Source organism: Podarcis muralis, chromosome 15 (genome assembly GCF_964188315.1).
Source record: "Podarcis muralis chromosome 15, rPodMur119.hap1.1, whole genome shotgun sequence".
NCBI lineage: Eukaryota > Metazoa > Chordata > Lepidosauria > Squamata > Lacertidae > Podarcis > Podarcis muralis.
Window position 1 is genome coordinate 36,886,516 of NC_135669.1, and position 23,022 is coordinate 36,909,537.

General features: G+C 41.4%; 1 protein-coding gene across 2 annotated transcripts in view; it reads right to left on the minus strand.

Moving 5' to 3' along the window:
* NLK (nemo like kinase) overlaps window positions 1-23,022 on the minus strand; it is a 98,473-nt gene that overhangs the window by 7,249 nt on the left and 68,202 nt on the right. For both annotated transcript variants that reach the window (XM_028708935.2, XM_028708934.2), the window contains exons 4-7: window positions 12,707-12,813; window positions 11,342-11,427; window positions 9,831-10,040; window positions 4,809-4,910 (exon numbers count right to left, since the gene is read on the minus strand). In XM_028708935.2, coding sequence (XP_028564768.1) covers window positions 4,809-4,910; window positions 9,831-10,040; window positions 11,342-11,427; window positions 12,707-12,813 — 505 coding nt within the window. The remainder of the gene's footprint in view (window positions 1-4,808; window positions 4,911-9,830; window positions 10,041-11,341; window positions 11,428-12,706; window positions 12,814-23,022) is intronic.

The window sequence follows — 23,022 nt, forward strand, 5'->3', positions numbered from 1 at the left end:
CCTCCCCCCATTTTTGTTCAGTAAGGATTCCTGAAGCTTAGAATCTATGTAAGTATTCATATATATCCTCATTTTGGTCACTGATATTGTGCAGTAATGCTGTACATAATTGGTAAATTCTATATATTTAAAGGTATGTAAACTCATCAACTTGCTGAGTGAACTTTTTACAGTCTCTTTCTTCCCCACCCTCAGACACGCATCTTCAGTGGGAAGATAACCTGAGCCAAACCTACAGGGGTGTTAAAAGGTCATTGAAATAATGTTCTAAGGGCTTCACACAAGTTATCTATCTACTACCTACCTACCCACCCACCCACCCACCCACCTGCTAAGTATTATTATTGTTCATTTGGAGGACATTCCTCCAACCATTCACAATACTACTCTTCATTGTCAGCATAGTCTCTCCATGCATGCACATGCGCACTCAAGCGTACACACACATAGCATCCAATGAACACAGACATTCTTACTTAGAATCTCCCTAAGAAACATAAGAACAAGGATTATGCTATGTGGCATTTTTAGACCACAAAACCCAGGTTTTCATTTATTTTAATTTTAAGTTTCCTATCTTAGTCATAAGTTTCTTCAGAATGGGTTTGGGTTACTCCCCCCCCCCTTTTACATACCCATGCTTGAGCTCAGGAAATGAAGTACTGTACAGTGGTGCCTTGGTTCTCGAACTTAATCCGTTCTGGGAGTCTGTTTGACTCCGAAACTGTTCAAAAACCAAGGCACGGCTTCCGATTGGCTGCAGGAGCTTCCTGCACTGAAGCGGAAGCTGCGTCGGACGTTAGGCTTCCGAAAAACGTTCGTAAACTGGAACAGTTACTTCCAGGTTTGCGGCGTTTGGGAGCCAAGCCATTTGAGAGCGAAGGTACCACTGTACCTCTCCAAAGCTACTGTTGCTATTCTCAGAACCATGTTTTGGGTGAAAACACGCATTATGGGTCAAGTTACTTTTGCTTCTTTCTTAATGTATATTAAATTCTGTTCACAGAGCAAGCAAGTAATGCTGCCCTCTTTTTGTATAAAGACACTAGTATTTATTACGTTGACAAACTGATTTTCAACCAAGATGGACACACATCAACTTATTAGTTAAAGCCCATCACAATTTAAGGTACAACGTAAGCCCATGGTTTGAGAGAGAGGTATATGAGGAGAGGAAGGCAGTGGCTGGCTTACTAGACAGCCATTAGTTGTAGTCACCAACACAGGGCGCACCCCACCATCCTCTGGCAGATAATGGGCTTGGGAGAGAGGCATGGTGTGATATCACAAGTGTAAAAGGAACAGCAGGCGCCTCTTTTCCAAGCAGTGTAAAGACTCCTGCTACTTACTACCTTCTCTTCAACTTTGCCAATGTTTTTGGGAACAGGGATCTGCAGAAAGCCACACAACCTGTTTGCTGGGGGGCCAGAGCCGCTTGCTCCTAGCAAAATTATTTGTGGAGACTTGTGTGCATATGGCGGAAAGAGAATGTAGCCCCCAGGGCAGAGTTTGCAGCTCCCTGTTCTAGCTTCATGTTTGGTTCTTGCATTTTGATCTGCTCTTGCCAGAGCCACTTGGCTACTTTATTCCTTCTGCTGAACCTTCAAACTCTCTCTCACACACCCAAGTCATTATTTCAGTGACCTCCCTAGAAACAGAAGACTCTTCTGCACAATGAAAGATGTTTCGCTAAATATTGCCAACATCTATTAGGGCCATATGAACTACAGGAGATCAGGGACTACCCGTTGGAGATTATGGTGCGGAAGCATTTTGGACATTGGCCCTCCGTTCTCACCCTTACTTTCCAGTGGCTCATCCTAACAGTATCTACTGTCCAACAAAAAGACTAGTAGAAGCTATGCTCTTCTGAGTCACTATGCATTGGATCAAGGATGCTGAGAGATTTCAGCCTGAGGGTGCCTGATCTTAAAATTAGAATGAGAGCACAAGGGGGGAGTGGGGGAAACAGCTCCAAAATTAAAAGTAATTTTCACAGACAAAAATAGCCCTGACCTCTTTATGCAAATCTAAAAGCCTTGCCATTTTCTTTTTAAAAAAGAACATTGCCTAAAATTCTGGGCTTTGAAGCTGTTTGTTCTCCAGCACTTCCTACACTATCATTTCCTTAGCATGGTGCTTTTTCTTTTTTTAAAGAAATCATCTGCTTTCCTATGCAAATATAAAAAGCAAAGCTTATTACAAGAGGTCTAGAGTGTGCAGGTGCTGGGAAAAAACCATTAGGAGCAAAGAAAGGCAGGGGGGAGGAGATTATATAAGAGTTTTCCTATTAATGGAAGATGATTAATTGTTATTGGTATGTGGGAGGAATATGCTGTATGCCAACCAAGGACTAAAACATACTCTGCCTGAAATATGATGAAGCAATCAAGCCTTTGCCTTATCTATTTATGGGAGAACATTAATAGAAAAGGTTAGGTGCTACAATAGCTTTACAGAAGCTGGCAAACTGTATTAAATGTTTCATGAAAGCTGTAGGGGAAGCTCCTTGGGCAAGACATCTTACACCTGCCACAGTTTATCCCCACCCCAAGCCAAAAAAGGCAAAAAAAGCCAAGTGAGAATGAATGCTCTGCAGGGATGCAGAGGATGACTATTGATTTATATCACATATTCAAACTGCTATAAAATCAAGCATGTCTTATATGAAGCTGCATTGTGTAAGTAACAGGGAGAGGTACAGAATCTGCTTTGCATGTTGAAAGTCCCAGGTTTAATCCCTGGCATCTCATCTTAAAACTCCGAGAAGGACGAATGGGTCTGACTAAGTACAAGGCAACTTCCTATGTTCCTATGTCAAGCCACTAGTCCACTTAGTCTGGTACTGCCTTCTCCGACAGGCAGGGTCTTAGGCAGGGCTTTTTGCCCAGTTGTCCTTTCAGGGAATTATTTAACAAGTGTGTGCAAAAAATGGAATTTACCACTCAGGTAGCAGGCCTCATATCTCAGGAACTGCAAAATTGACCTTCTGCTCCCATTCATTGCCCCTCCATTGTATTTACATACACAATGATTGATCCGTTCAATTATGGTAGCCTAAGAAAACAAAGCCTTCATCTACAGAGAGGTTTCCTGCCCTATTTTTCTTCAAAAGCTCTAATAAACTTATAATTCCTTAGCTGTATTATTTATGGCCCTGCATGCACAAAATCATAGCCCTCTATACCCAATTCTACCAGAATTTCAGTGAACTGAAGTTTTTCTTTTTCTTTTTAAAGGACACAGAGCTTGTTTGTGAGCTGGGACTGTTCCATTTGAGCTTCACATTTATCAGAATTACTTGTGCAAGTTAACATCCTCTGTTGAAGCGATACATTCTCTTGAATGAGGCAGCTGCTCCTCTACAGATTTACAAGTCACTTTATAGTCTCCAAGCATTATATTTAATTTTCTTATATCTTCTGCGGATATGCCCAAGACACAGATGGTGAAAGAAATTGAGGTTAAGTGGCTTGTTTAAGTAATTGGATTGTATTCGTTCTAATTTAGCCTAAGTGTTATTGTTCATATGCTACCATCAATGCACATGAACTCAGAACTTTCTTGTGGTTTGCTATGCATGGTTCACTAGAACCACACACCGCCAGCTACACCTATACCCCAGGTCAAGCAGACCTGCCTGCTTTCTCCAACAGAAACCTATTGTAACAGGCAACTATGTCTTGAATCCAGGAATAAAGAGTTACACATAAGTTCTAATGCCATATATTTTAGGTGATTCACTTTGTGGCTGCTGTCTGGATCCATTTCCTGCTCCTCAAGTGCCCTTGGTTTAAAAGGCACCATGCATTCAGAAAAAAAACTAAATACTGCAGAAACACAGAAGTGAAAGAACCTGTGAGGTCACCTAGTTCTCCAGGTCAGAAACTACTTTTACTGGCCAAGAGATGGGCTGTGAAGCACAAAGCCCCATGTGATGCAAGATACATAGAGTATGGTTGGAAGGCATATGCTTCAGCAAAACTACTGCTCTAAAAAGGTCTGGTCAGTGGTTGGGCTGGGAAACCACACAGAAGCGCTAGGGGAAACACTCTGAAGATAAGGCAGAATGTAACTTAACTGAAGTGCACCCAAACTCTATTTTAGGATACTTTCTTATTTTATAATCTTTATTAAAAAATATGCTGAATATTGACAGAGAATGGAAATACCATGAGCTAAGAGAATGAATGGTATACCAAAATACGGGTGTCAGCAATTCTGAATAAAATGTTTGTGCATTTTTGTGGTGAAATAGGGTAGGTATAAAGTCAATGCACTGAACAGGAATTCGGCCACTCAAAGTACTCTGAAATAATAAACATGGCTAAACATGAGGAAACCTGCTCCTTTTATTATAATGAAACTACCACAAAGTACACTAAAATTGTAATGGTTTGGATTAAAAATACTCAACTTGTTATCTTGACCTAGAGTTTTGTATCTTAAATTGTCTAATGTTTTGTAGAGGGATAAAGTGTTTTTGAAGAATGTATGTTTGATAGATAATTTATATGATTAATATGTCTGAACTTCAATGTCCCACTTTTCTAAAATGTATTGCCTTTTGTCCAATTTCACTAAATATATTAGTGATACAGCATAGTGTTTCATTGAAAAAATATTTAATGAAATGATTCCAAAAAGAGGATTCCTGGCTGGCCTTCAATTATTTATCATTCAATCTTGTGCCCACTTATTGCAACGAGTATTAAAATCTTACATTAGAATAGGCCCAGATTAGCACCTCCATAATGTGCTTGCAGAATGGGGCTTGTTGGGAAATTCAGAGTCATTTTTCATCCTACCTGTTTATGAGGACCCCTGAGTATGTGTGCCTTGGCGCCTTCACAAGCCGTCCTCATTGCTTCCAGTGACGGTGTTCCCAAGAGATCTGTGATCAAATCCAACTGTAAAGATGGAAGAAATTGTCCACAATTTTAATCTGGATAGAAGCATATTCTTTTCAAACAATGAGCGCATACACACATTCAAATTCTCAGTATCTCCAGGTAAGGTTGGGAGAGAGTCACTGCCAGTTAGGTCAGACAATAGTGAGCTAGATGAACTCAATGGTACGATTCTGTATAAGGCAGCTTCCTATTTTCCTAAATGAATACACAACTTTGCACAATCAGCCTCTTCCCTTCTATTCCCCACTTTCTGGTACTATTTGAAACTGCGGCAAGTGTACATGTTTACACATGTATGGGATTTATATCTTGCCTTAGAACCACAAATAAACCCACAAAGATAAAAGACAGTAAAACCAGCAGATTAAAAGCCAACAAGAGGACATAAATTTCCATTAAAAGCATGAGAGAACAGGGGAGACTTCACCTGGCTCCTAAAATATGACAAGAGATGGTGCCAGGAAAACGCATCCAAGCAGACAGTTCTAGAGTTTGGGCATTGCCACAGAGAAGTTCTCTTTATGGTAGACATCCACCTAGTCTCAGAAGGCTTTGTAACAAAGAAAGGCCCCTTAAGATTATCTTAAGTGGCAGGCATATTCACCTGGAGATGTATTGCAGCCATCGCTGTTTATTTTAGGTGCCCAATGAGCCTCCTGGAAATAGTAACCTTTAGTGGGGACTGAACAATCTGTTAGGGCAGGCATCCCCAAACTTGGCCCTCCAGCTGTTTTGGGACTGCAACTCCCATCATCCCTGACCACTGGTCCTGTTAGCTAGGGATGCTGGGAGTTGTAGTCCCAAAACAGCTGGAGGGCTGAGTTTGGGGGATGCCTGTGTTAGGGATTCCTCAGGTCCCTTCAAAGAATTTCCAAGGACTCCATTGCCTGGAAGTTAGAAGAATCTGAAACTCTCCGAAAACAGTAGGGCTGACATGTCCATACTCCCACAGGGTTGGGTCCACCTAAGTTCTACTCAGACAAGACCATTTGCAATTAATAGACCTAAGTTAGTCATTTCCATTAATTTCAATGGGTCTCTCTGAGTGGAACAAGCATGTGATACAACCCACACAGTGACGCAAACCCCAAAAGAAGAAAATAAAAAAATTCCTTCCAATAGCACCTTAGAGACCAAATAAGTTTGTTATTGGTATGAGCTTTCTGAAGAAGTGTGCATGCACACGAAAGCTCATACCAATAACAAACGTAGTTGGTCTCTAAGGTGCTACTGGAAGGAATTTTTTTTGTTTTGTTTTGACTACGGCAGACCAACACGGCTAACTCCCTGTACCCAAAAGAACGGAAAGAGAAAAGCTGTATAGTGAAAGTGCCAGATGCACCTCTGTGGGGAGGAAACTACAACAACAACAACAACAACAACAACAACAACAACAACAACAACAACAACAATTATTATTATTATTATTATTATTATTATTATTATTATTATTATTTATTTATTTATACCCCACCCATCTGGCTGGGCCTCCCCAGCCACTCTGGGTGGCTTCCATAGAGACCAAAAATACGCTAAAATATCACACGTTAAAAACTTCCCTGAACAGGGCTGCCTTAAGATGTCTTCTGAATGTCAGGTAGTTGTTTATCGCTTTGACATCTCGTGGGAAGACGTCCCACAGGATGGGCGCCACTACCAAGAAGGCCCTCTGCCTGGTTCCCTGTAGCTTTGCTTCTCGCAATGAGGGAACCGCCAGAAGGCCCTCGGCCAGGGGCTGCCAAAGAAAACCCCCTTTTCTGGGTCACCACCACCCAAACATCTGAGGACAGCAGAACCACCAGGAGGGGCCCCTCTGCTGACCTTAACACTTGAGAGCATCTGTAGGGAAGGAGGCAGAGTTTCGGGTATTTGGGGCCTAAGTTGCTCACCATTTTGTAGATACTAAACCAATGCAAAGAGCGGTAATTTTGCAAAGGTTTTGCAGAAAGTGATTGTATTTGGCAGTTCTCCTTTATTGCCGTTGCCCCAACAATGTATTGAACTGATTCCGGTTTTTGGCGAATGATGAAGATGCATCTCTTCCCCCTGGCCTTTGACCTGTGTTTACAGGACTCACCCTATTCCTGTGACTGCAATTTGTTTTAACTGATTATAATTTTAAATGGCTGCAAACTGCCCTGGGACTTCTTGGTGAAGGATAAAAATAATAATGGGCATAGCAACCAACCTCGCAAAGTGTTCCTGTGAAGGTAACAGACCTCAAAACGTTTTGCACATTAAGCGTGCTACACCTGAGCTTGATTGGTTAACAGCTATGATGAGTGCAAGTAAAGTCAGGATGTAGCCTGAAAAACTGATTTAGGTCAAGTTTGTGTAGCCCAGTCCTGCTACTTTGACTGGCAACAGCTCAGGAACAGGTATTTCCCAGTCTTGCTACTCAATATCCTTCAACTGGGGATGATGAGGATTGAGTCCTCTGGACCTCTTGCATACGGAGTGTGCATTCCACTGAGCTATGGCAGCAATCTTTCTACCACAGTGTTACGGATACTCGCCCGAATATACCATTGGCAGAATGTAAATGGCAGCAACCAAGTCACCATTTGGGGGGTAGGTTTAGCTTCTCAAACTGTGTAGTGGGATTCAGTGCTGGATCTACAAGTTTTGATATAGAGGGCAAAGGTCTGCTCTGCTGCCCTCCAATCCTGCAGGTGGATTGATGGGGCAGGGGATGACACAAAGTGGATGAAGTCTTTCACTCCTTCATGTCACATGCAATTTTCTTTCTCTCAGTTGCTGAGGCGGGACAAACTGGACTCTATTATCTGAAGAACTGCACTTCCTTATCCCATGCAGGTTGTTTGAAGCTATGGGAATACTTTGTAGATATTGTAGACTTCATATGAATGAAATCCAGTTATATGCCTTGCGAGTCGAATGTTTTGGTTCCCGAATGCCGCAAACCTTGAAGTGAGTGTTCCGGTTTGTGAACGTTCTTTGGAACCTGAACATCGGACGCAGCTTCCGCGGCTTCCAATTGGAAGCTCCTGCAGCCAATCGGAAGCCGCGCCTTTGTTTCCGAACGTTTTGGAAGTTGGATGGACTTCCAGAACAGATTCCGTTTGACTTCCGAGGTACCACTGTATTGCTAAACCTCAAACTCCATTTAGCCACAGCATGGTCTTCTTTACCCAGATCTGGCAGAAACAATTTCTTGATAACACTGTGTTTACTTTGTTACATACGATCCCCAGCAAATTGGAGATGACAGATTACAGTGGAAACTAACATCCTTAATATAGTAACCACTGGAAGACTGTGACACTGTCAGTATATTTACCCAAGCATTTTTATATTCTATGAAAAACTTCGGAATAGCATTTCACTTTTCCTCAACCAACTTTTTTATTTTTTAAAAGCACTTCTAGTTTGCAAATTATCAGCCACCCACACCTGTCCTCGCAACTCCTGGACAAGATGGGCAGCCTTGGGCAAGCTTCTCTCTCAACCTCCGTTCCCCATCTGTCATATAGGAAGGATGACAATCTACCTCAGAAGGTTGCTGTGAGCATGAATCAGATCAGCAAGCTGCAAACTTGTTATCTGCAGGCAGGAGCTAAAGGACCCAGGAAAAATAAGAACCAAGGCTGTCGGCTCAGTGTTCTACAAGGCAGAAGAACCATTGCACAAACGTTCAGTAACCACTGTTTATTTAAAACATTAATATTCTGCCTTTCCACCAGTTTAGGTCCCTCTAATAATTAAACAGAATTCCTTACTATAATAAAAATGCAAAGCCAAAGGGGCAGCCACCATTAAAACTATATATACATTTAAAAAAAAATCCTATCACAATTAAATGCTGCCAAGCGCTTAACCCAACAAAGACATTTTTAGTTAGGAACATGGGAAGTTGCCTTATATGTACAGAGTCAGACCAACAGTCCATATAGCCCAGTATTGTTTACACTGATTGGCAGTGGCTCTCCAGGATTTCAGGCAGGGGTCTCTCCCCAGTCTTAGCTGGAGATGCTCACTGGGGACTGAACCTGGGACATTCTGAAAGCACAGAATGCCATCGACTGCCGAACAATGGTCCCTGTCACAGAAAAGAGGAAGAAACCTGAGAAATATACCTGGGGAGGAAATTTTTCAAGTCTTGGTGTGACCACACAAAAGGACCATCACTGGAAGCCACCTCCCTCACCTCTGAAGGTGGAGAAACTTGGAGCAGGGCAAGCTCACATGGGAGGAGGTGATACCTTCAGATCTGCTAGTTTGAGATTTTGAACTGTGAAGATTAAAACTAGTACCTGAACTGCACCAGGAAGCCATCCATTGTAAAGTCCAGAGAGAAGATGGGACACTCTCCCTTATTTTGGACAGGCTAAGCTGCTTCAAAGCATTACTTAAGACATTACAACTTCATTTATCTAACTGTCTACCCCAATGGATAGATAGATAGATAGATAGATAGATAGATAGATAGATAGATAATACTTTATTCGGCTATAAGCCCACAAGGTAAAACCAATCAATAAATAAAATAGCATTTTACATTCTAAAATATCAACTAAAATATTTCAACGCATAATCTCCTTCACGTTACATACAATCTCTAGATGTACCATATTGTGGCCTTGAATATAAAGATGGTGGATAGAGTTTACTAGATTTTTAATAGTCATGCAGCATTCCATGAAGTCTTTTATATGAAAGAACTGAATTCAGGAATCTGGCAACCTGTAATGTTCTATAAGAGTCAATGTCCTGGAGTAGATAGGCTAGATGTAATTCAGGTGGTTTAGCAACAGTTTCCAAAATCTACCCCAATGGAGATTTCAGGATGTTAAGAATAACCAGAATTTGACACGCACTGAATTCCATCCATTAGAAGAGTCAGAGAGCCGGGCATCACTTGCTAATCGATAGGGTTAGGCTGAAATGCCTTCATACCTGCTGAATGGGACTTTGCGCTTGAAACAATATTCTCCGTCCTAGGAGTTCTGCAAATATACAGCCTACGGACCAGATGTCGATAGCATTGCTGTAGTGACGGCTGCCCATCAGGATTTCCGGAGCTCGATAATACTGAGTGACAACTTCCTGAGTCATGTGACGAGATTCATCTAATTCTTCCACCCTGGCCAAGCCAAAATCACAGATCTGGAAAAAAAGAAAGAAAGAGGTGAGTAAATACTTGGTATATTTATACAGATTTAAGAATGGTGGCTGATATGTGATATCTGAATCTGCCTTCTTCCAAATAGTCCACATAAAACCTGGTTTGGGGCCACACACATATGAAAACCAGGCATATGTACCTATGGGATGCACATTTGTTTAGCTAAATTTTTAACAGTTCAGGATTACCAGGATATGAAATATTTCAGCAAATGCCTGAAACTTCAGCTAGTGGCAAGTTTTCAAATTTCACAGTTGCGTTCATGCTAAATCTAGCTCTTCCAATATAGGGATGAAATGTTCACTAACTGTTAAGTTTTCTTTGTGTTCAGACTTCTCAGGTTTCTTGTGTTTTTGAGATTTTTGTGTGTGCAATTAAGAGTTTGTCCTACCAAAGTATTAGCTGTGTTTATGTTTCTATATACAATCCCCCTGCCCCACCAACTTCTACAAAGTAAACTAGACTGTTTGGGAGCAGGATTCTATCCTAGCCTTTACTTTGACAAGAGTTTTCTCTGCATATGATTTTTAATTTTTTGTATGGAGGAGCATTCAGTCGCGGAAGCCCCCATCTGCAGAATAAATTGCTACAACCAAGACACAGGTATTTTGCCCCATAAGAATGAGGATGAAGAAACCCATAAGTGAGACCTTTGTGTGCATAATGGATCTTAGAAGCAGAAGGGTGTGCAGATCAAGTCAAATCATTGTAGGATTGATAAATATCGGGATCAATTTAGCTTTTATGTTGGTTCAGATGCAAGGACCAGGCTCCTGCCGGATTCCTGGGCTGCATTCCTACACCCACTCACATAGGAGACACAGGATGAGTAGACGTGGACAAGACTGTGCTGTTAATCTGCAGAGAAATGCTCCTGGCTTCTGAGCAGGAGGTGGGGAGAAATTATAGTCCTCCCTCTCCTTCAACCAAGTCAAAGCAAGGCACTGCTATTCCCCAATATTGTACAAATGTGAGAGGGGATGACAAAAACTCTTGTGTTCAATGCCATATTCATAATGGTAACAATGTACCGGAATGAAAGGAAACACACTTTTCAAATGAAGAGGCACCTACTTGAAGAGAATCAACTCATACTTATCACTAGGGCTTTTTCCTAGGAAGTTCAGGGTTTCTGGGTTTTGCTTTAAGCATCTCAGAGCTACAGACAACAAGCGGATTATAGAAGCGACCCTCTAGTTCTATTTTTGAAAGAAATAGCAAAACCCTTTTGGACCTGGGCATGCTATGTGCAGTATTTTTTATATAGGTGTGAAAAAACCACCTTAAGAACACAGTTGCTGTTCACAAGTAGGTTCCCTGGTTTAATGTCTCGATGCAAAATACCAGCCGAATGTAGGTATTTCAGACCTGCAAACAAAAACAAAAAAAGAGAAGCTGCAAAAAAAAAAAAGGCACGCTATGCATAGACTAAAGGAAATAACAGATCCTGGAAAGATATGCAAGGTGTGTGAGTGACTGCATGACATAAGGCATGAGCTACATCTACATACAAAATACGACATCATATTTACAATGTTTTGTCATAAGGTGTTGAGCAGTTACATTCTTCAGACTCCCATTAGGATGCAAAACTAACCCAGCCAGGCAACAGATATCTGTTGCAAAGCTCTCAATGCAGAATTACAGTTCTCAGTAATAGTAGCATTTGATAAGGAATTTCCAGCTTACTAGCACACTCTATATCTCCAAGTTGACATATGTTTGGAAGGCTCTCTTTTGGCCAGGAGACTATTTGGAGGAGAATGTTAAGTTATCAAGGAACAGAGTCAACACTCCAGTATTTTTCCCACATTAAAAGTTAACGCAAAGTTTTGTTTCTTGGGGGGAAATCTGCTCCTTACTTTTTTTAATGAAGGCCTAAAATTTGTACATACAAAGTTAGGAGTTTAAGACGTATATCAAGGTGCTACTATTAAGACTGACCATGGCCAAAAGGTCCCTTACTAGACTAACTCCAGCTGGTTAAATATTTTGGAAGCTTTGGGAGATATGCAAGTCGAAATCAAAACCATATATTTTCTAAGTATGCCCAGGCGTGGTGGTTTTCATCAGAGTATGCATAGCTGAAGATTAAGAAGGTTTAGTTTTATTTTTCCTCTGAAAACCAAAGACTGGGTTTGTTCAACTTAATAAATTCTTCCAAGCTGAACTGAACTTCAAATTAAAAGATATGGAGTTGTATTCAACAAAGTTCTGCTCAAAGTAGACCCAGTGACGATAATAAACCTAAGTTAGGCATGCCCATTCATTTCAATAGGTCTAACTCTGAGCAGCACTAACATCAGATATAACACATTATTTTCACCAAGTTTAAATGCTGGGACATTTTAAGTTTGGGAGGATAATTCATAGGGAATGAATTAACATATTAAAAATGGAGCAGGACCGATCCATAAAGTATACCACCGTTGTTAAAGGCTTATAAATCTCCCGACTTCCCCCACATCACCCTTCGCCACATTTTAACCAATACACCATCCTTGCCCCCCCCACTTTATGGATGGTCCCACAGCTGGATTCCACTGTCAGAGGTAATGGAGAAGGTGAGTTTACAAGTTGCAATGGGGATAAGGTGGGATAAGGACCCAACACATTCATTCTGCATTAAAAACCAAAAACATGTTACCTCTTAAAATCTGGTAAAGAAAAACCTTTACATGATCCGAGCTGAGTGGCTGAGGAGAGACAATAATCTTATGGAGGTCGCTCTGCATCAATTCTGTAACAACATATCTTCAATTGCACTCATTAAGGAAAGTACAGACAAAGGATTTCAGCTCCTCAACTTGGTGCAAGAGATGTCTGAAAAGCTGTCTCTTCTCGTTCTCTTTAGCACATGATACAGAGAGTTAGCAAAGGCCAGAGTAGCAGCTAGTGGCACTGTATTCTACAGTAATTGTTATTTTGATTTACTTACTTAACTCCCCGGGTATGGGAAAAACCAAACTTGACTTAGGGAAAGTTTGTCTTACTATACCACGCATGGCCAAACTTGGCCCTCCAGATGTTTTGGGACTACAACTCCCATCATCCCTAGCTAACAGGACCAGTGGTCAGGGACAATGGGAATTGTAGTCCCAAAACATCTGGAGGGCCGAGTTTGGCCATGCCTGTACTAAACGGACTCAAATGATCCCCAAGAGCTGACAAACCAAATTGCTTCCTTGTTTTGAAACCATAAACACATTTTTGCCTCATGTACACATGGACCATTTCAAATTGCTCACATTCAGAAATGTTATTCCAATGAACAATAAACATGTAGCCTATTTTTCAAGTAAAGTAACTTCAACGTTGAGCTCATTTCTTTACATTTCTACTATTTTCAGAACCATCAGCAGTGGAACCTGTGCAATTCTTTTTGCTGATAAATAACTCTACCAGCTCCTTTCGTGTGTGTGAAGAGGCACCCTGAAACTAGGCAAACAATACAATCTGGGTGCACATCTTTAAAGTTCCAGTTTTGTTTCTTTCAAATTGGCAGGCTCACATAGAGAAAGCAAGATAAAAGGAACCATTTAATAGACTGGCACAGTTGCAGAAAACGCAACTGCTTGTTGGCGATATACGGCAGTAGTTCAGCATGACAAAAATCAGCACCCCCTTCCTGCTGACATTTAAAGGTGGAGATGCAAATGAGCATCGGAAGCACCACAGACATTTACAGAGGGATGGCAAAAAACCAATGTACTAAATCGAAATTGTTATCAGGGAGCCCGCCTGCATCTCTCATGCATCATCGGGGTGGGAACACAGCTGAAAAAAGCACCTGAGAACAGCCGATAGCTGCTGCCTGTTTGCCTGAGTCATACCTGCTTAAGCGGTCTGATTTTCCCCACTGTCAGCAATAAAGTGCTTAGATGTAACTACAAAAAAGAGCAAGATGGTATCCCAGTTTCACCTCCCATACCAATGTAATTGTCAAGCGAATTCTCTGATCCACAAGTTTGGCTGTTGACAAGAGTCTGGGAGGACACACAGCCTGCAGCAAAACCAGTGCGTCAGGATTTTCAGGTAGTAATAGGTTATGCCTGCAGTGACAGAACTAGAAGAGTTCTGGGGAGGGAAGCAAGGTGGAAGAAATCTGTTCTGGGTTTAAAAGGTCTTAACCTTTGTGGCTTAAAACGATGTGGCTTAGAACCCAAATACCTGCTCGACTGTCAATCTGCCAGCCCACTGAGATCACCATCTTCCTTCAGGGTCCCCCACCATCTGAAATGTTACAGGTCATGACCAGAGAGAGCCTTATCAGCAATGTCTCCTCATCTTTAGAATGCTCTCCCCAGGAAGCACCTTGGCTACCAATCATTTCTGAATGCTAGGCAAAAAACGTTTGTTTTCCCAGGCTTTTAAGAACAGCTTGTGTTAACATATATATAAAATCAAAGTTTTTATTTGAATGGATTGTTGCTATTTTAGTTGGCTGCATCTGTATGCTTTTTCTTATTTTCTATTTTTAATCATTGTACTTTTATTGTCTCTTACTACTTTTCTGTAGCTGCCCTGGGACCATGCATTCAGGATGATTCAGGATATCTATCTATAGATATATAGATATACAACATAAAAAAGAAGCACTTCTTTTGTCATTGTGCTGCACACTTCAGAAAAAGCAGAGCGAACCTCCACAAATGAAATTTAGGGTACATAACAGTCTCATAGAGTTTTCTAGATGAAGAAGCCCGGCATGTTACCTGACATACCACACCCACACTATTTTATGCAACCCTTGAAGTGAGCCAAGTTGTCTATGCTTGTTTTAGGAGTTTTGTGTAAAGTGTCGCTTCTTTACATGTAGTCCAATTAGTGCCCAAATGACAGATCCCACTACATGTTGGCTTTTATATTTTCAAAGGGAGAGCAGTGACTGCATCCACATATACCACCCACGTGGCTTTTGCTGCAAATGGAAATCCCGTTTTGCCTGCAGCACTGTCCCATCAAATTAAGCTTGCAAAGCTGCTTCCCCCCCCCCCCTTCCAACTCACAAACCGCAGGACTATGATTCATTTCATCATGCCCAGGAAAGTAGGTTTTCTATCTCCCTCTTTTTTGTTCCTTGCTCACTACTCTGGACATTTCCAATGGCCGTAATAAAAATATTACTCAGCTGTTACTTCTGTCAATGATGGCTGCTAGTTTTGATGACTGCATGCTATCTGCAGAATGGGAAGCAGCATGCCCCTGCACACCAATTGCTGGGAAACCACCGTAGGAGAGAGCTACTGCCTTATTTCTTTCCTGCTTGTGGGTTTCTCATAAGTTGGTGACTGTGGGGAACAGGAGCCTTTGGTCTGATCTAGCAGGGCTCTTCTTATGTTCTTAACCATCTTCGCAAAGCCTGGTCTTATGGAGAAATTTAAGAAGGACTTACAGAATCTGCTCAGGAAACATGATCCTATTGTAAAATCCCCACCCATATTAGCATCCATTGCATTTTTTCTCTTTCCATATAGATTTTCCCCACCCAGCCCCGTCCCCCCTGCCTGCCAATACACGCACTATTCTAGAAAACCAGTTACAATACTCTGTGCTTTATTGTGGTATGACATCCTTGTTTGGTTCTCCCACCTAAATCCTCCTCAACCTCAATCCCGAGCATTAATGTCTCCCAGATGTCTCAACTAGTTGCCATGCCAACTAAAGCAGCTTAAATTAAACGAGGGCCTGGAATGGCACCTGCACAGCTCCAGGTCTGCTGTGCATTAAAACAAAAACAAGCCCTCCAAAAAACAGCTTTTGATAAGGGCTCAGAGGTGCTATTAGCTTCAACAATAACTATCTCATAATTGTCTCTGGATAATTTAACAAGGGCCTCTAAGCAAGAGCAAGAGCAGGCCTCGCTTGATTTTCCGGTTTCACAAGTACAGCAACCTCTTAAGCAGCTGGTGTCTGGATAGGTCAATGTCATTTGCCTTCTCCAGTGCTTATAATTGTTAGTAAGGCTTTGGGGGGGGGGGGCTCCATAAAGCTAAAGTCAGGGCATTTAATGGAAGCAAGTTTCAGTGCATGTCTGTGTTTCTAAATTTAATGTTGAGCCATAAATATCATGGCCAGAGGACTTGCGAGGTTGCTCTAGTTTTTATACCCCCAAACAGAACAGCACTCCTGGATGGAAAATGCTGCTGACAGTAATAATTAGTGAAGGAGCTGCATAAAATTAGAAGTACGAAACACACCAATTTGCTTCAAAACAATTATCAAAGGCACAAAGCAGAGGACAGGAGAAGGGCCTTAATTTGTGCTGACTGAGAGACTTGTTGAAGCTAACAGACTATGCCATACTGACAAGCAACCCTAATGTACAAGCCTGACACATCACAACAGTATTGTTTGCAGTCCCCTTCCCTGAGATCCGCAAAGCTCAAAGAAATTCTTCCCTAAGCAGGTTTCCTTTTTGCAAAATGTGGCGTTTTATCACAGGGGTGTAGACACAAGCACACTGCCTGCACCAGATTCATAGCAGTGTCAGACTAGCCTTTAGAAATCCTAAACCAGCTCTCCTGCCGTATCCAACTGTTGCTTGCAGCCTTCTGACATATTGTGGCAGATTCCGCCTAAGGAAAACTGCTCCATCTTTCTTTGGATGGGGCAATTCTCATTCCAGTAGCCAACTACCCAGAAAGACCCAATGCACCCTGCAAAAGAGTGGACTATGCAAAACCCTGAAGAATATTACTTGCCTTACAGAGTGCAATGGCACCCACTTCATGCGTCTCAAATTTCAACTTTGAGTAGAAAATACATCTCTACCGTGTTCTTAAAAGTCTAATTTTATGGATCATAAATTTTGTATATATGTGAAATATAACAGAAAAAGTTCATGAGGAAAACTTTTTTCCCCTAATATAGTCATCGTGTATCAGACTGCAGACTACAAAGACAAACAGTTCCTGTCAGTTCTCTTTAGTACAACAGTAAAAATCAGCATTGTGTGGCTCTTGGGACTGATTCTCATGTTGCATTTGTTTTCAGCTTGGTATGGGGAAGTGTTTCTATTTGGTAATGTAGAAGCAATCTAGCCAGCACATTTGTTTTCTCACATTTTTGACACTGCTCAAGAAGATCCACGCGTACAAAAATTATACATGGGATCTGACTCCTGTTCACCCACTTCAGCTTGTATAGCAGTTCAGCCCACTAAATTTCCCCCATGCTCCAGATTTACGTCTTCAAACATTGCAGAAATTACAGGAAAGCCACCCGAAACAACCTGTATTAATACGAAGAGCTTCGGTACAGATCTGACTCCTGTGCTTAGTAAGTAGAAGGCTCAGGGGTTGATTGTGGTTTAGCCTGATGATATCGTTGCTGCCGGGCTACTGAGCCATACATACTGCTGATGAAATGTGCACTTTGTGTAAAGCCCAGCACTCACGCAGTTCAGGCAATTTTTAACCACTCTCAAATGGCATGGCCACAGGAAGAGCCATACCACTTCAGTACCATTGCACCAAGTAATTCTGTGGTTAGACATCCTGTGCTTCTAGATGTGAAACATCACGTAGCTGGAATAACACATAGGCCTGAAGCAATATCCAATGCTCAAGACACTGTGAGTGAAAACCACCACCGGCAGAACGATTGTATCACCCTAGGTCTCTTCATACAATATTTTTCAAGGAGGCAATCATTAATCAGGGTAGAGCCATTTCAATAATTAAGAAAGAGGGCAGATAAATTAAGCTTCCAACTTTCTAATCCATGTACAACTGCACATACCAACTGAGCACTATAAAAATTAAAATGGACTTTTGAAATGGAATGTGGCTGCACTACCTGGGGCATAATCTAAAAATTCTAATCAAGTAGCCCACATGTTTGCTGCCAAGGAGTGTGGTGGAGTCTCCTTCTTTGGAGGTCTTTAAGCAGAGGCTTGACAACCATATGTCAGGAGTGCTCTGGTGGTGTTTCCTGCTTGGCAGGGGGTTGGACTCGATGGCCCTTGTGGTCTCTTCCAACTCTATGATTCTATGTCTTTTACACTACAGAATTTATATCTGCTTGTGGGATTGTGAGATTAAGGATTTCTGTTTGGCTGTCTCTATGTTTGTTAACGGACTCTCGATGACACTTTGTAACTGTAGTTCTCTGTACATACTCATGCAAGGGGACTGAGCAAGTTCATTTACTTGAAGACTAAGGTCCCTAAAACTTTCCAGGAGCAAAGGCCAATAGATGCAAGTTAGTACAGTGTTTCTACATGGCATAGATAGTATCTAGCTGAAAGTCTAAATTGTCATGATACAATTATAAATAGTATTTTATATTATAGTGTTTAACGACAAGAATTGCATATTTCTGTTCCTGGTTGATTCTTTTACAAAGAAAAACTGGTTTGACAGAAGATCATGGCTTCAATTTGTATATGCTTTTATTACATCCAAATATCTGAAGATCAAAGTAATGTTTTGTAAAGAATAAATAAATTTATTTTTTAAAAGATCATTGATTTTTACCGACTCAGTAGAACACAATCCCTTTATTATTTGTGTGCGTGCATGAGCACACACACACACACACACACACACACACACACTAATATGCTAGCATCTTTTCTCAACAATAATAATAGTATCAGCCCATCCATCTTGCAAGAGGATGGTTTTTTAGTATCTCTCTCTACGGAAATAAAAGCCTTGTCAGGAAAGGCTATTTTATGATAGCACCATAGAGCCCTCAATATAGCTTCCTCTTTCCACACAGATGGACAGAAAAAGGAATAAAATAAAGGGATTCACTTTATCACAAGAGCTCAGTTCCCCTTTGGGCCTTTGATAAATGCACTGGGACCATCAATAGGTGATGCTGGGAGCTCTTGGCTTCCAGCAGGCACAAGCAGAAGTACTCATTGCTAAAAAAACAAAACAAAAAACCACCACATACATCTTCAGGTAGTCCTAATCATGTAAACAAGTGTCAACAGTGAATAGCTGAAAGCGCCACGCTTTCTAAATGGGTAGCAGGCCACCCTGACAGTTGGCTACAAGTTTAAGCGTATCACAGAACCAGAGTGTACATCAAAAGCTCAAATATTAGGGAGCAGGGATCTGTAGCCAGCTGGAATCCTGCCCAGAAGCTCTTTGTATTGCTTGGCTATGCCTATGGTAATGGGGAATGTGCCATCAGTGCCAGCTCAGAGATGGATTAACTGGAGGTGGGGCCAGGAGAAGAGATGAAAAAATCCAAAAATAGCTTCTCCAACCGTGCAGGACAAATTGCTAGAACCAATGTATTACGATTAGGGTTAACACCATGGGGAATAGAATGTGAATGAGTGAAATATAACTGGAATTGTGCTGCCGAACAGATTCTCTTGCAAATAAATAATAATAATAAATCACATACACAACCCAAAAACAATTCCCCCCATTTCAAAAGTAAAGACAAACAATGAGAAATATGCAGCTCAGATTTTTAAAAGCTGGATGTAGAGCCCTGTTGTGAAGCTTGACCAAGTGATCAATGAACATGTCAGTGGTGAACACCCCTTGTACTTGTGAAAGCACACAGGCCGACTAAGATCTTCTGCCAACAGCCAGATCATGCAAGCCACAGCTTTGCCCATTTCTCTTTCAAATGCTTGCTGTATTATGGGATGGCATTAAGCTGAACATCTCAAAGTTCTAGCCATTACGTTTTTAACCTTGCACTTCATAGTGCCTGACCTAAAGCTTCTCTTCTTTTCTTGTGCCACACTTCTCAATCTCTCCCTCCAGTTCAAATAATTTTATCTCGGACTCTCATCTTTAAGCTGTTCCCTATGCCATCTATCATTATGTGCTTAGAAGAGCAGCCCCTCCTGCAGTTTGCCACATGTAATGATCCTCAGCCCACCAAGAAGAACAGTAAAATGCAACTAGATACCCTCCTGTCATCTAGCAATAAACTTGATGTTTTCTGACTATGTCTAATTTGAACTGGTAGTGGGACTTCAACACCTCAAGTAGAGTTTCTTTAGCTGGAGATGTTGGGCACAAAACCAGGGACCATTTGCATCCAAATCATGTGCTAAACCAATGAGCCATGCTCCACCATCTTAGTTTTCTTTCCACCACCATTTGTCACCTACCAATCCACCCTCATCCTCACTTGTCAACCCACATCCATTTTACTTCCAATATAAATTAAACCCCCTGGCCTGGCCCTTTAACACCTTTATAGCCCCAAGCAGAACACTGCAAACCTGTGTGCATGGAAGGAGACTAGAAGCAAGCCACCTTGCAAGTTTTATTACTGAGGGTTGCACAAAAATGTGAAGAATTGTTAACACAGAAGTGGCTAAGGTTAGACAACAGTCCACAGAAATGAATGCCCTTGGCCTAGTTTATATTTCAACGTTGATTTGCAAGTGTCTTCATTCCACTATCAAGTTTTTAGGGTGGTTGTTTTTTAAGTTTACTCAGGCTCTGTGACAATTAGAAATGCCTCTCTCTGAATCAAAGTGTTCCTGCTAGAACTAATTACTATCAAACATGCTAAGCAATGACAGCCCTTTGAAGAAGTAGCTGGAAGTCACCTTACAAAGACCTCAGACTCAAACACCTCATTGTTGTTAGGGAAACCAAGTCTTAGACAAAGGGTGAAACTGCAACTGATAACATCCAAAAAACAACATGATGGTAAAAGAATCCATTTGGGATCAATACCACCACATTTTTTTCAAAAGCACTTACATATTTAAAGCTTATTGAAAATTGTTAGTATTAGAAAACAAAACAACTTAAACGATTAAAAAATCCATTAACTGAATACAAGGAAAGGAAGGCACACATATTTAGTATGTTACAGGGTAGGGGAAGGGTGCAGTTTCTTCTGTCTCTCCATTACAATTTCTTCTAGTGGAATGGAAAGAACGATGAACAACTGAAGCAAAGAAACTGATATATAGATCAACACCAGCTGTTACAACAGGGGTGGGGAACATGTGGCTCTCCAGAGGTTATTGAACTACAACACCTATCATCCCTAGCCACTGCCAATGCTGCCTGGAGCTGATGGAAGTTGGAGTCCCAACAGTATCTAGAGGCCTGCAGGTTCGTTGGCACTGTGTTACAAGAAGCACTAACCAGCAGTTGCCCTACCACCTCTTGTTTCCATTGAACTATATGAAAGAAGGGAAACTTGGGAGGAGGGCAAGGGGAAAAGGCAATGCTCCAGAGACACATTCAGCTGGCATATCTGCCCTCAGCATCTTTCCTGCTGGAGTTCAGCTTGACAAAAAGCAGGGACATGAAAGAACAAAAGACAGAAGGACAAAGCACTCAACTCATACCCTTGCAGGTGCCTCACAGAATATTTGCAGCTCTCTACAATTGCCTCATTTCAAGTTTTATCACGTGGGAGATGCTAAAAAGGGACAAGCCTGCCAATATTTTATTGTATCATATTCATGCCAGAGCTTCAAAACCTAGAAGAGACACACTCACTAAGAAGAGACACTGAAGCTGTGTATAGATTGACTTGAAAGGTAATAAAACAGAGATAGCATTGCCTACAGTACATATGTTCATTTGTTTATTTATTTTTTTTTGTCCTGCTATGATCTCTGGGCAAACAGTTCTTATTTTTGTATTTTTAGCAACAGAGCAAACAGCATGCATCATAATACCAACACATATAAATAACATGATCACTAAGGAGAAAGAATTATGAAGACTTACAGTACGCACAATGGAGGGATGAAAGAAGTACGGGGGAACCTCAAAGATCAGTGTCGGAAACTGTGCTTTTTAACTTGTGCATATATATGACTTAAGAGTTGAGAGTGAGAAGTGAGGTACCCAAATTCACTGATGACACCAATTTGTTTGGAGTGTTAAGAAAGTCCCAGGGTATAGCCTGAAGGCACCTGAGGCCACCAACTTGCTGAAACTAAGGAGGTGACCACCTGGGAACAACACATACACTGCCTTTGGTTCCATGGTGAAAGGAAGGTGGGATATAAACAAAAATAAAAAGGGACTGTGAGGAGTTCCAAAAGGGTATCTCCAAACTGGATGACTGGGCTGTAGTAAAATGGAAAATGTGATTCAGTGTAAGTAAGTGTAAAATGATGCACAGTGGGGCAAAAAAAAAACAAAACCCCTTACTTCGCATATGTGCTTAAGGGGTCTGAACTGGTAGTGACTGACCAAGGAAGGAGATCTTAGGATTTGTGGTGGATAACTCAATGCATATGTTAATCCAGTGTTTGGCAGCTGTGAAAAAGGCTAATTCATGTTGAGGATTGTTAAGAAAGGATTGAAACTGTCAATGTCATAATGCTGTTATACAAAACTATGGTGTGACTGCATTTTGAATACTGTGCTCATTTCTGGAATACAGTGTTCAGTTCTGGTCGCCGCAGCTGAAAAAGGAAATTGTAGAGTTGGAAAAGGACAACCAAAATTATTGTGAACTTCTGGATTGACTGAAAATTAGCCACTGATTTACAAAGGGGGGGGGGGGTAGTTCCTCCTAGACTTGTTTGTAGTATAATGCCACAGTGGGCTGTATCAGTCTTCTCTACTGTGGGTAAATGCTTCTCAAAAGTTTCTGAAGTACAACAAAAACCTGTTGGACCTGACATAAGCAAACCATGAAGGAAATAATGAACTTGTTTATTATTGTGCGGGGAGTTGTGCTGTTTTGCCACCTGCAAGCCCAGGGATGTATTACACCAGCATATGGCCATTAACTTACTACTGGGCCTATGGTTGCCACTGACCCTTTTGCTTGGGAGTCCACACTTTGCTACATTTGATGCATCACATTTTGCTGCCTCTGCTTTTTAAGCTCCCACAGCAGCTCTGAGCAAGTTGGGTGGAATGGAGTTGGGACAAAAGCATAAAAAACACACACAATGGCATTACTTCCAGAATTCAGAGTGTCCAGTTGCCCAAACAGACAAAGCTGGAATAGAAGTAGATTCACTTTTTAAAGCAAATAATTTCCTCTACT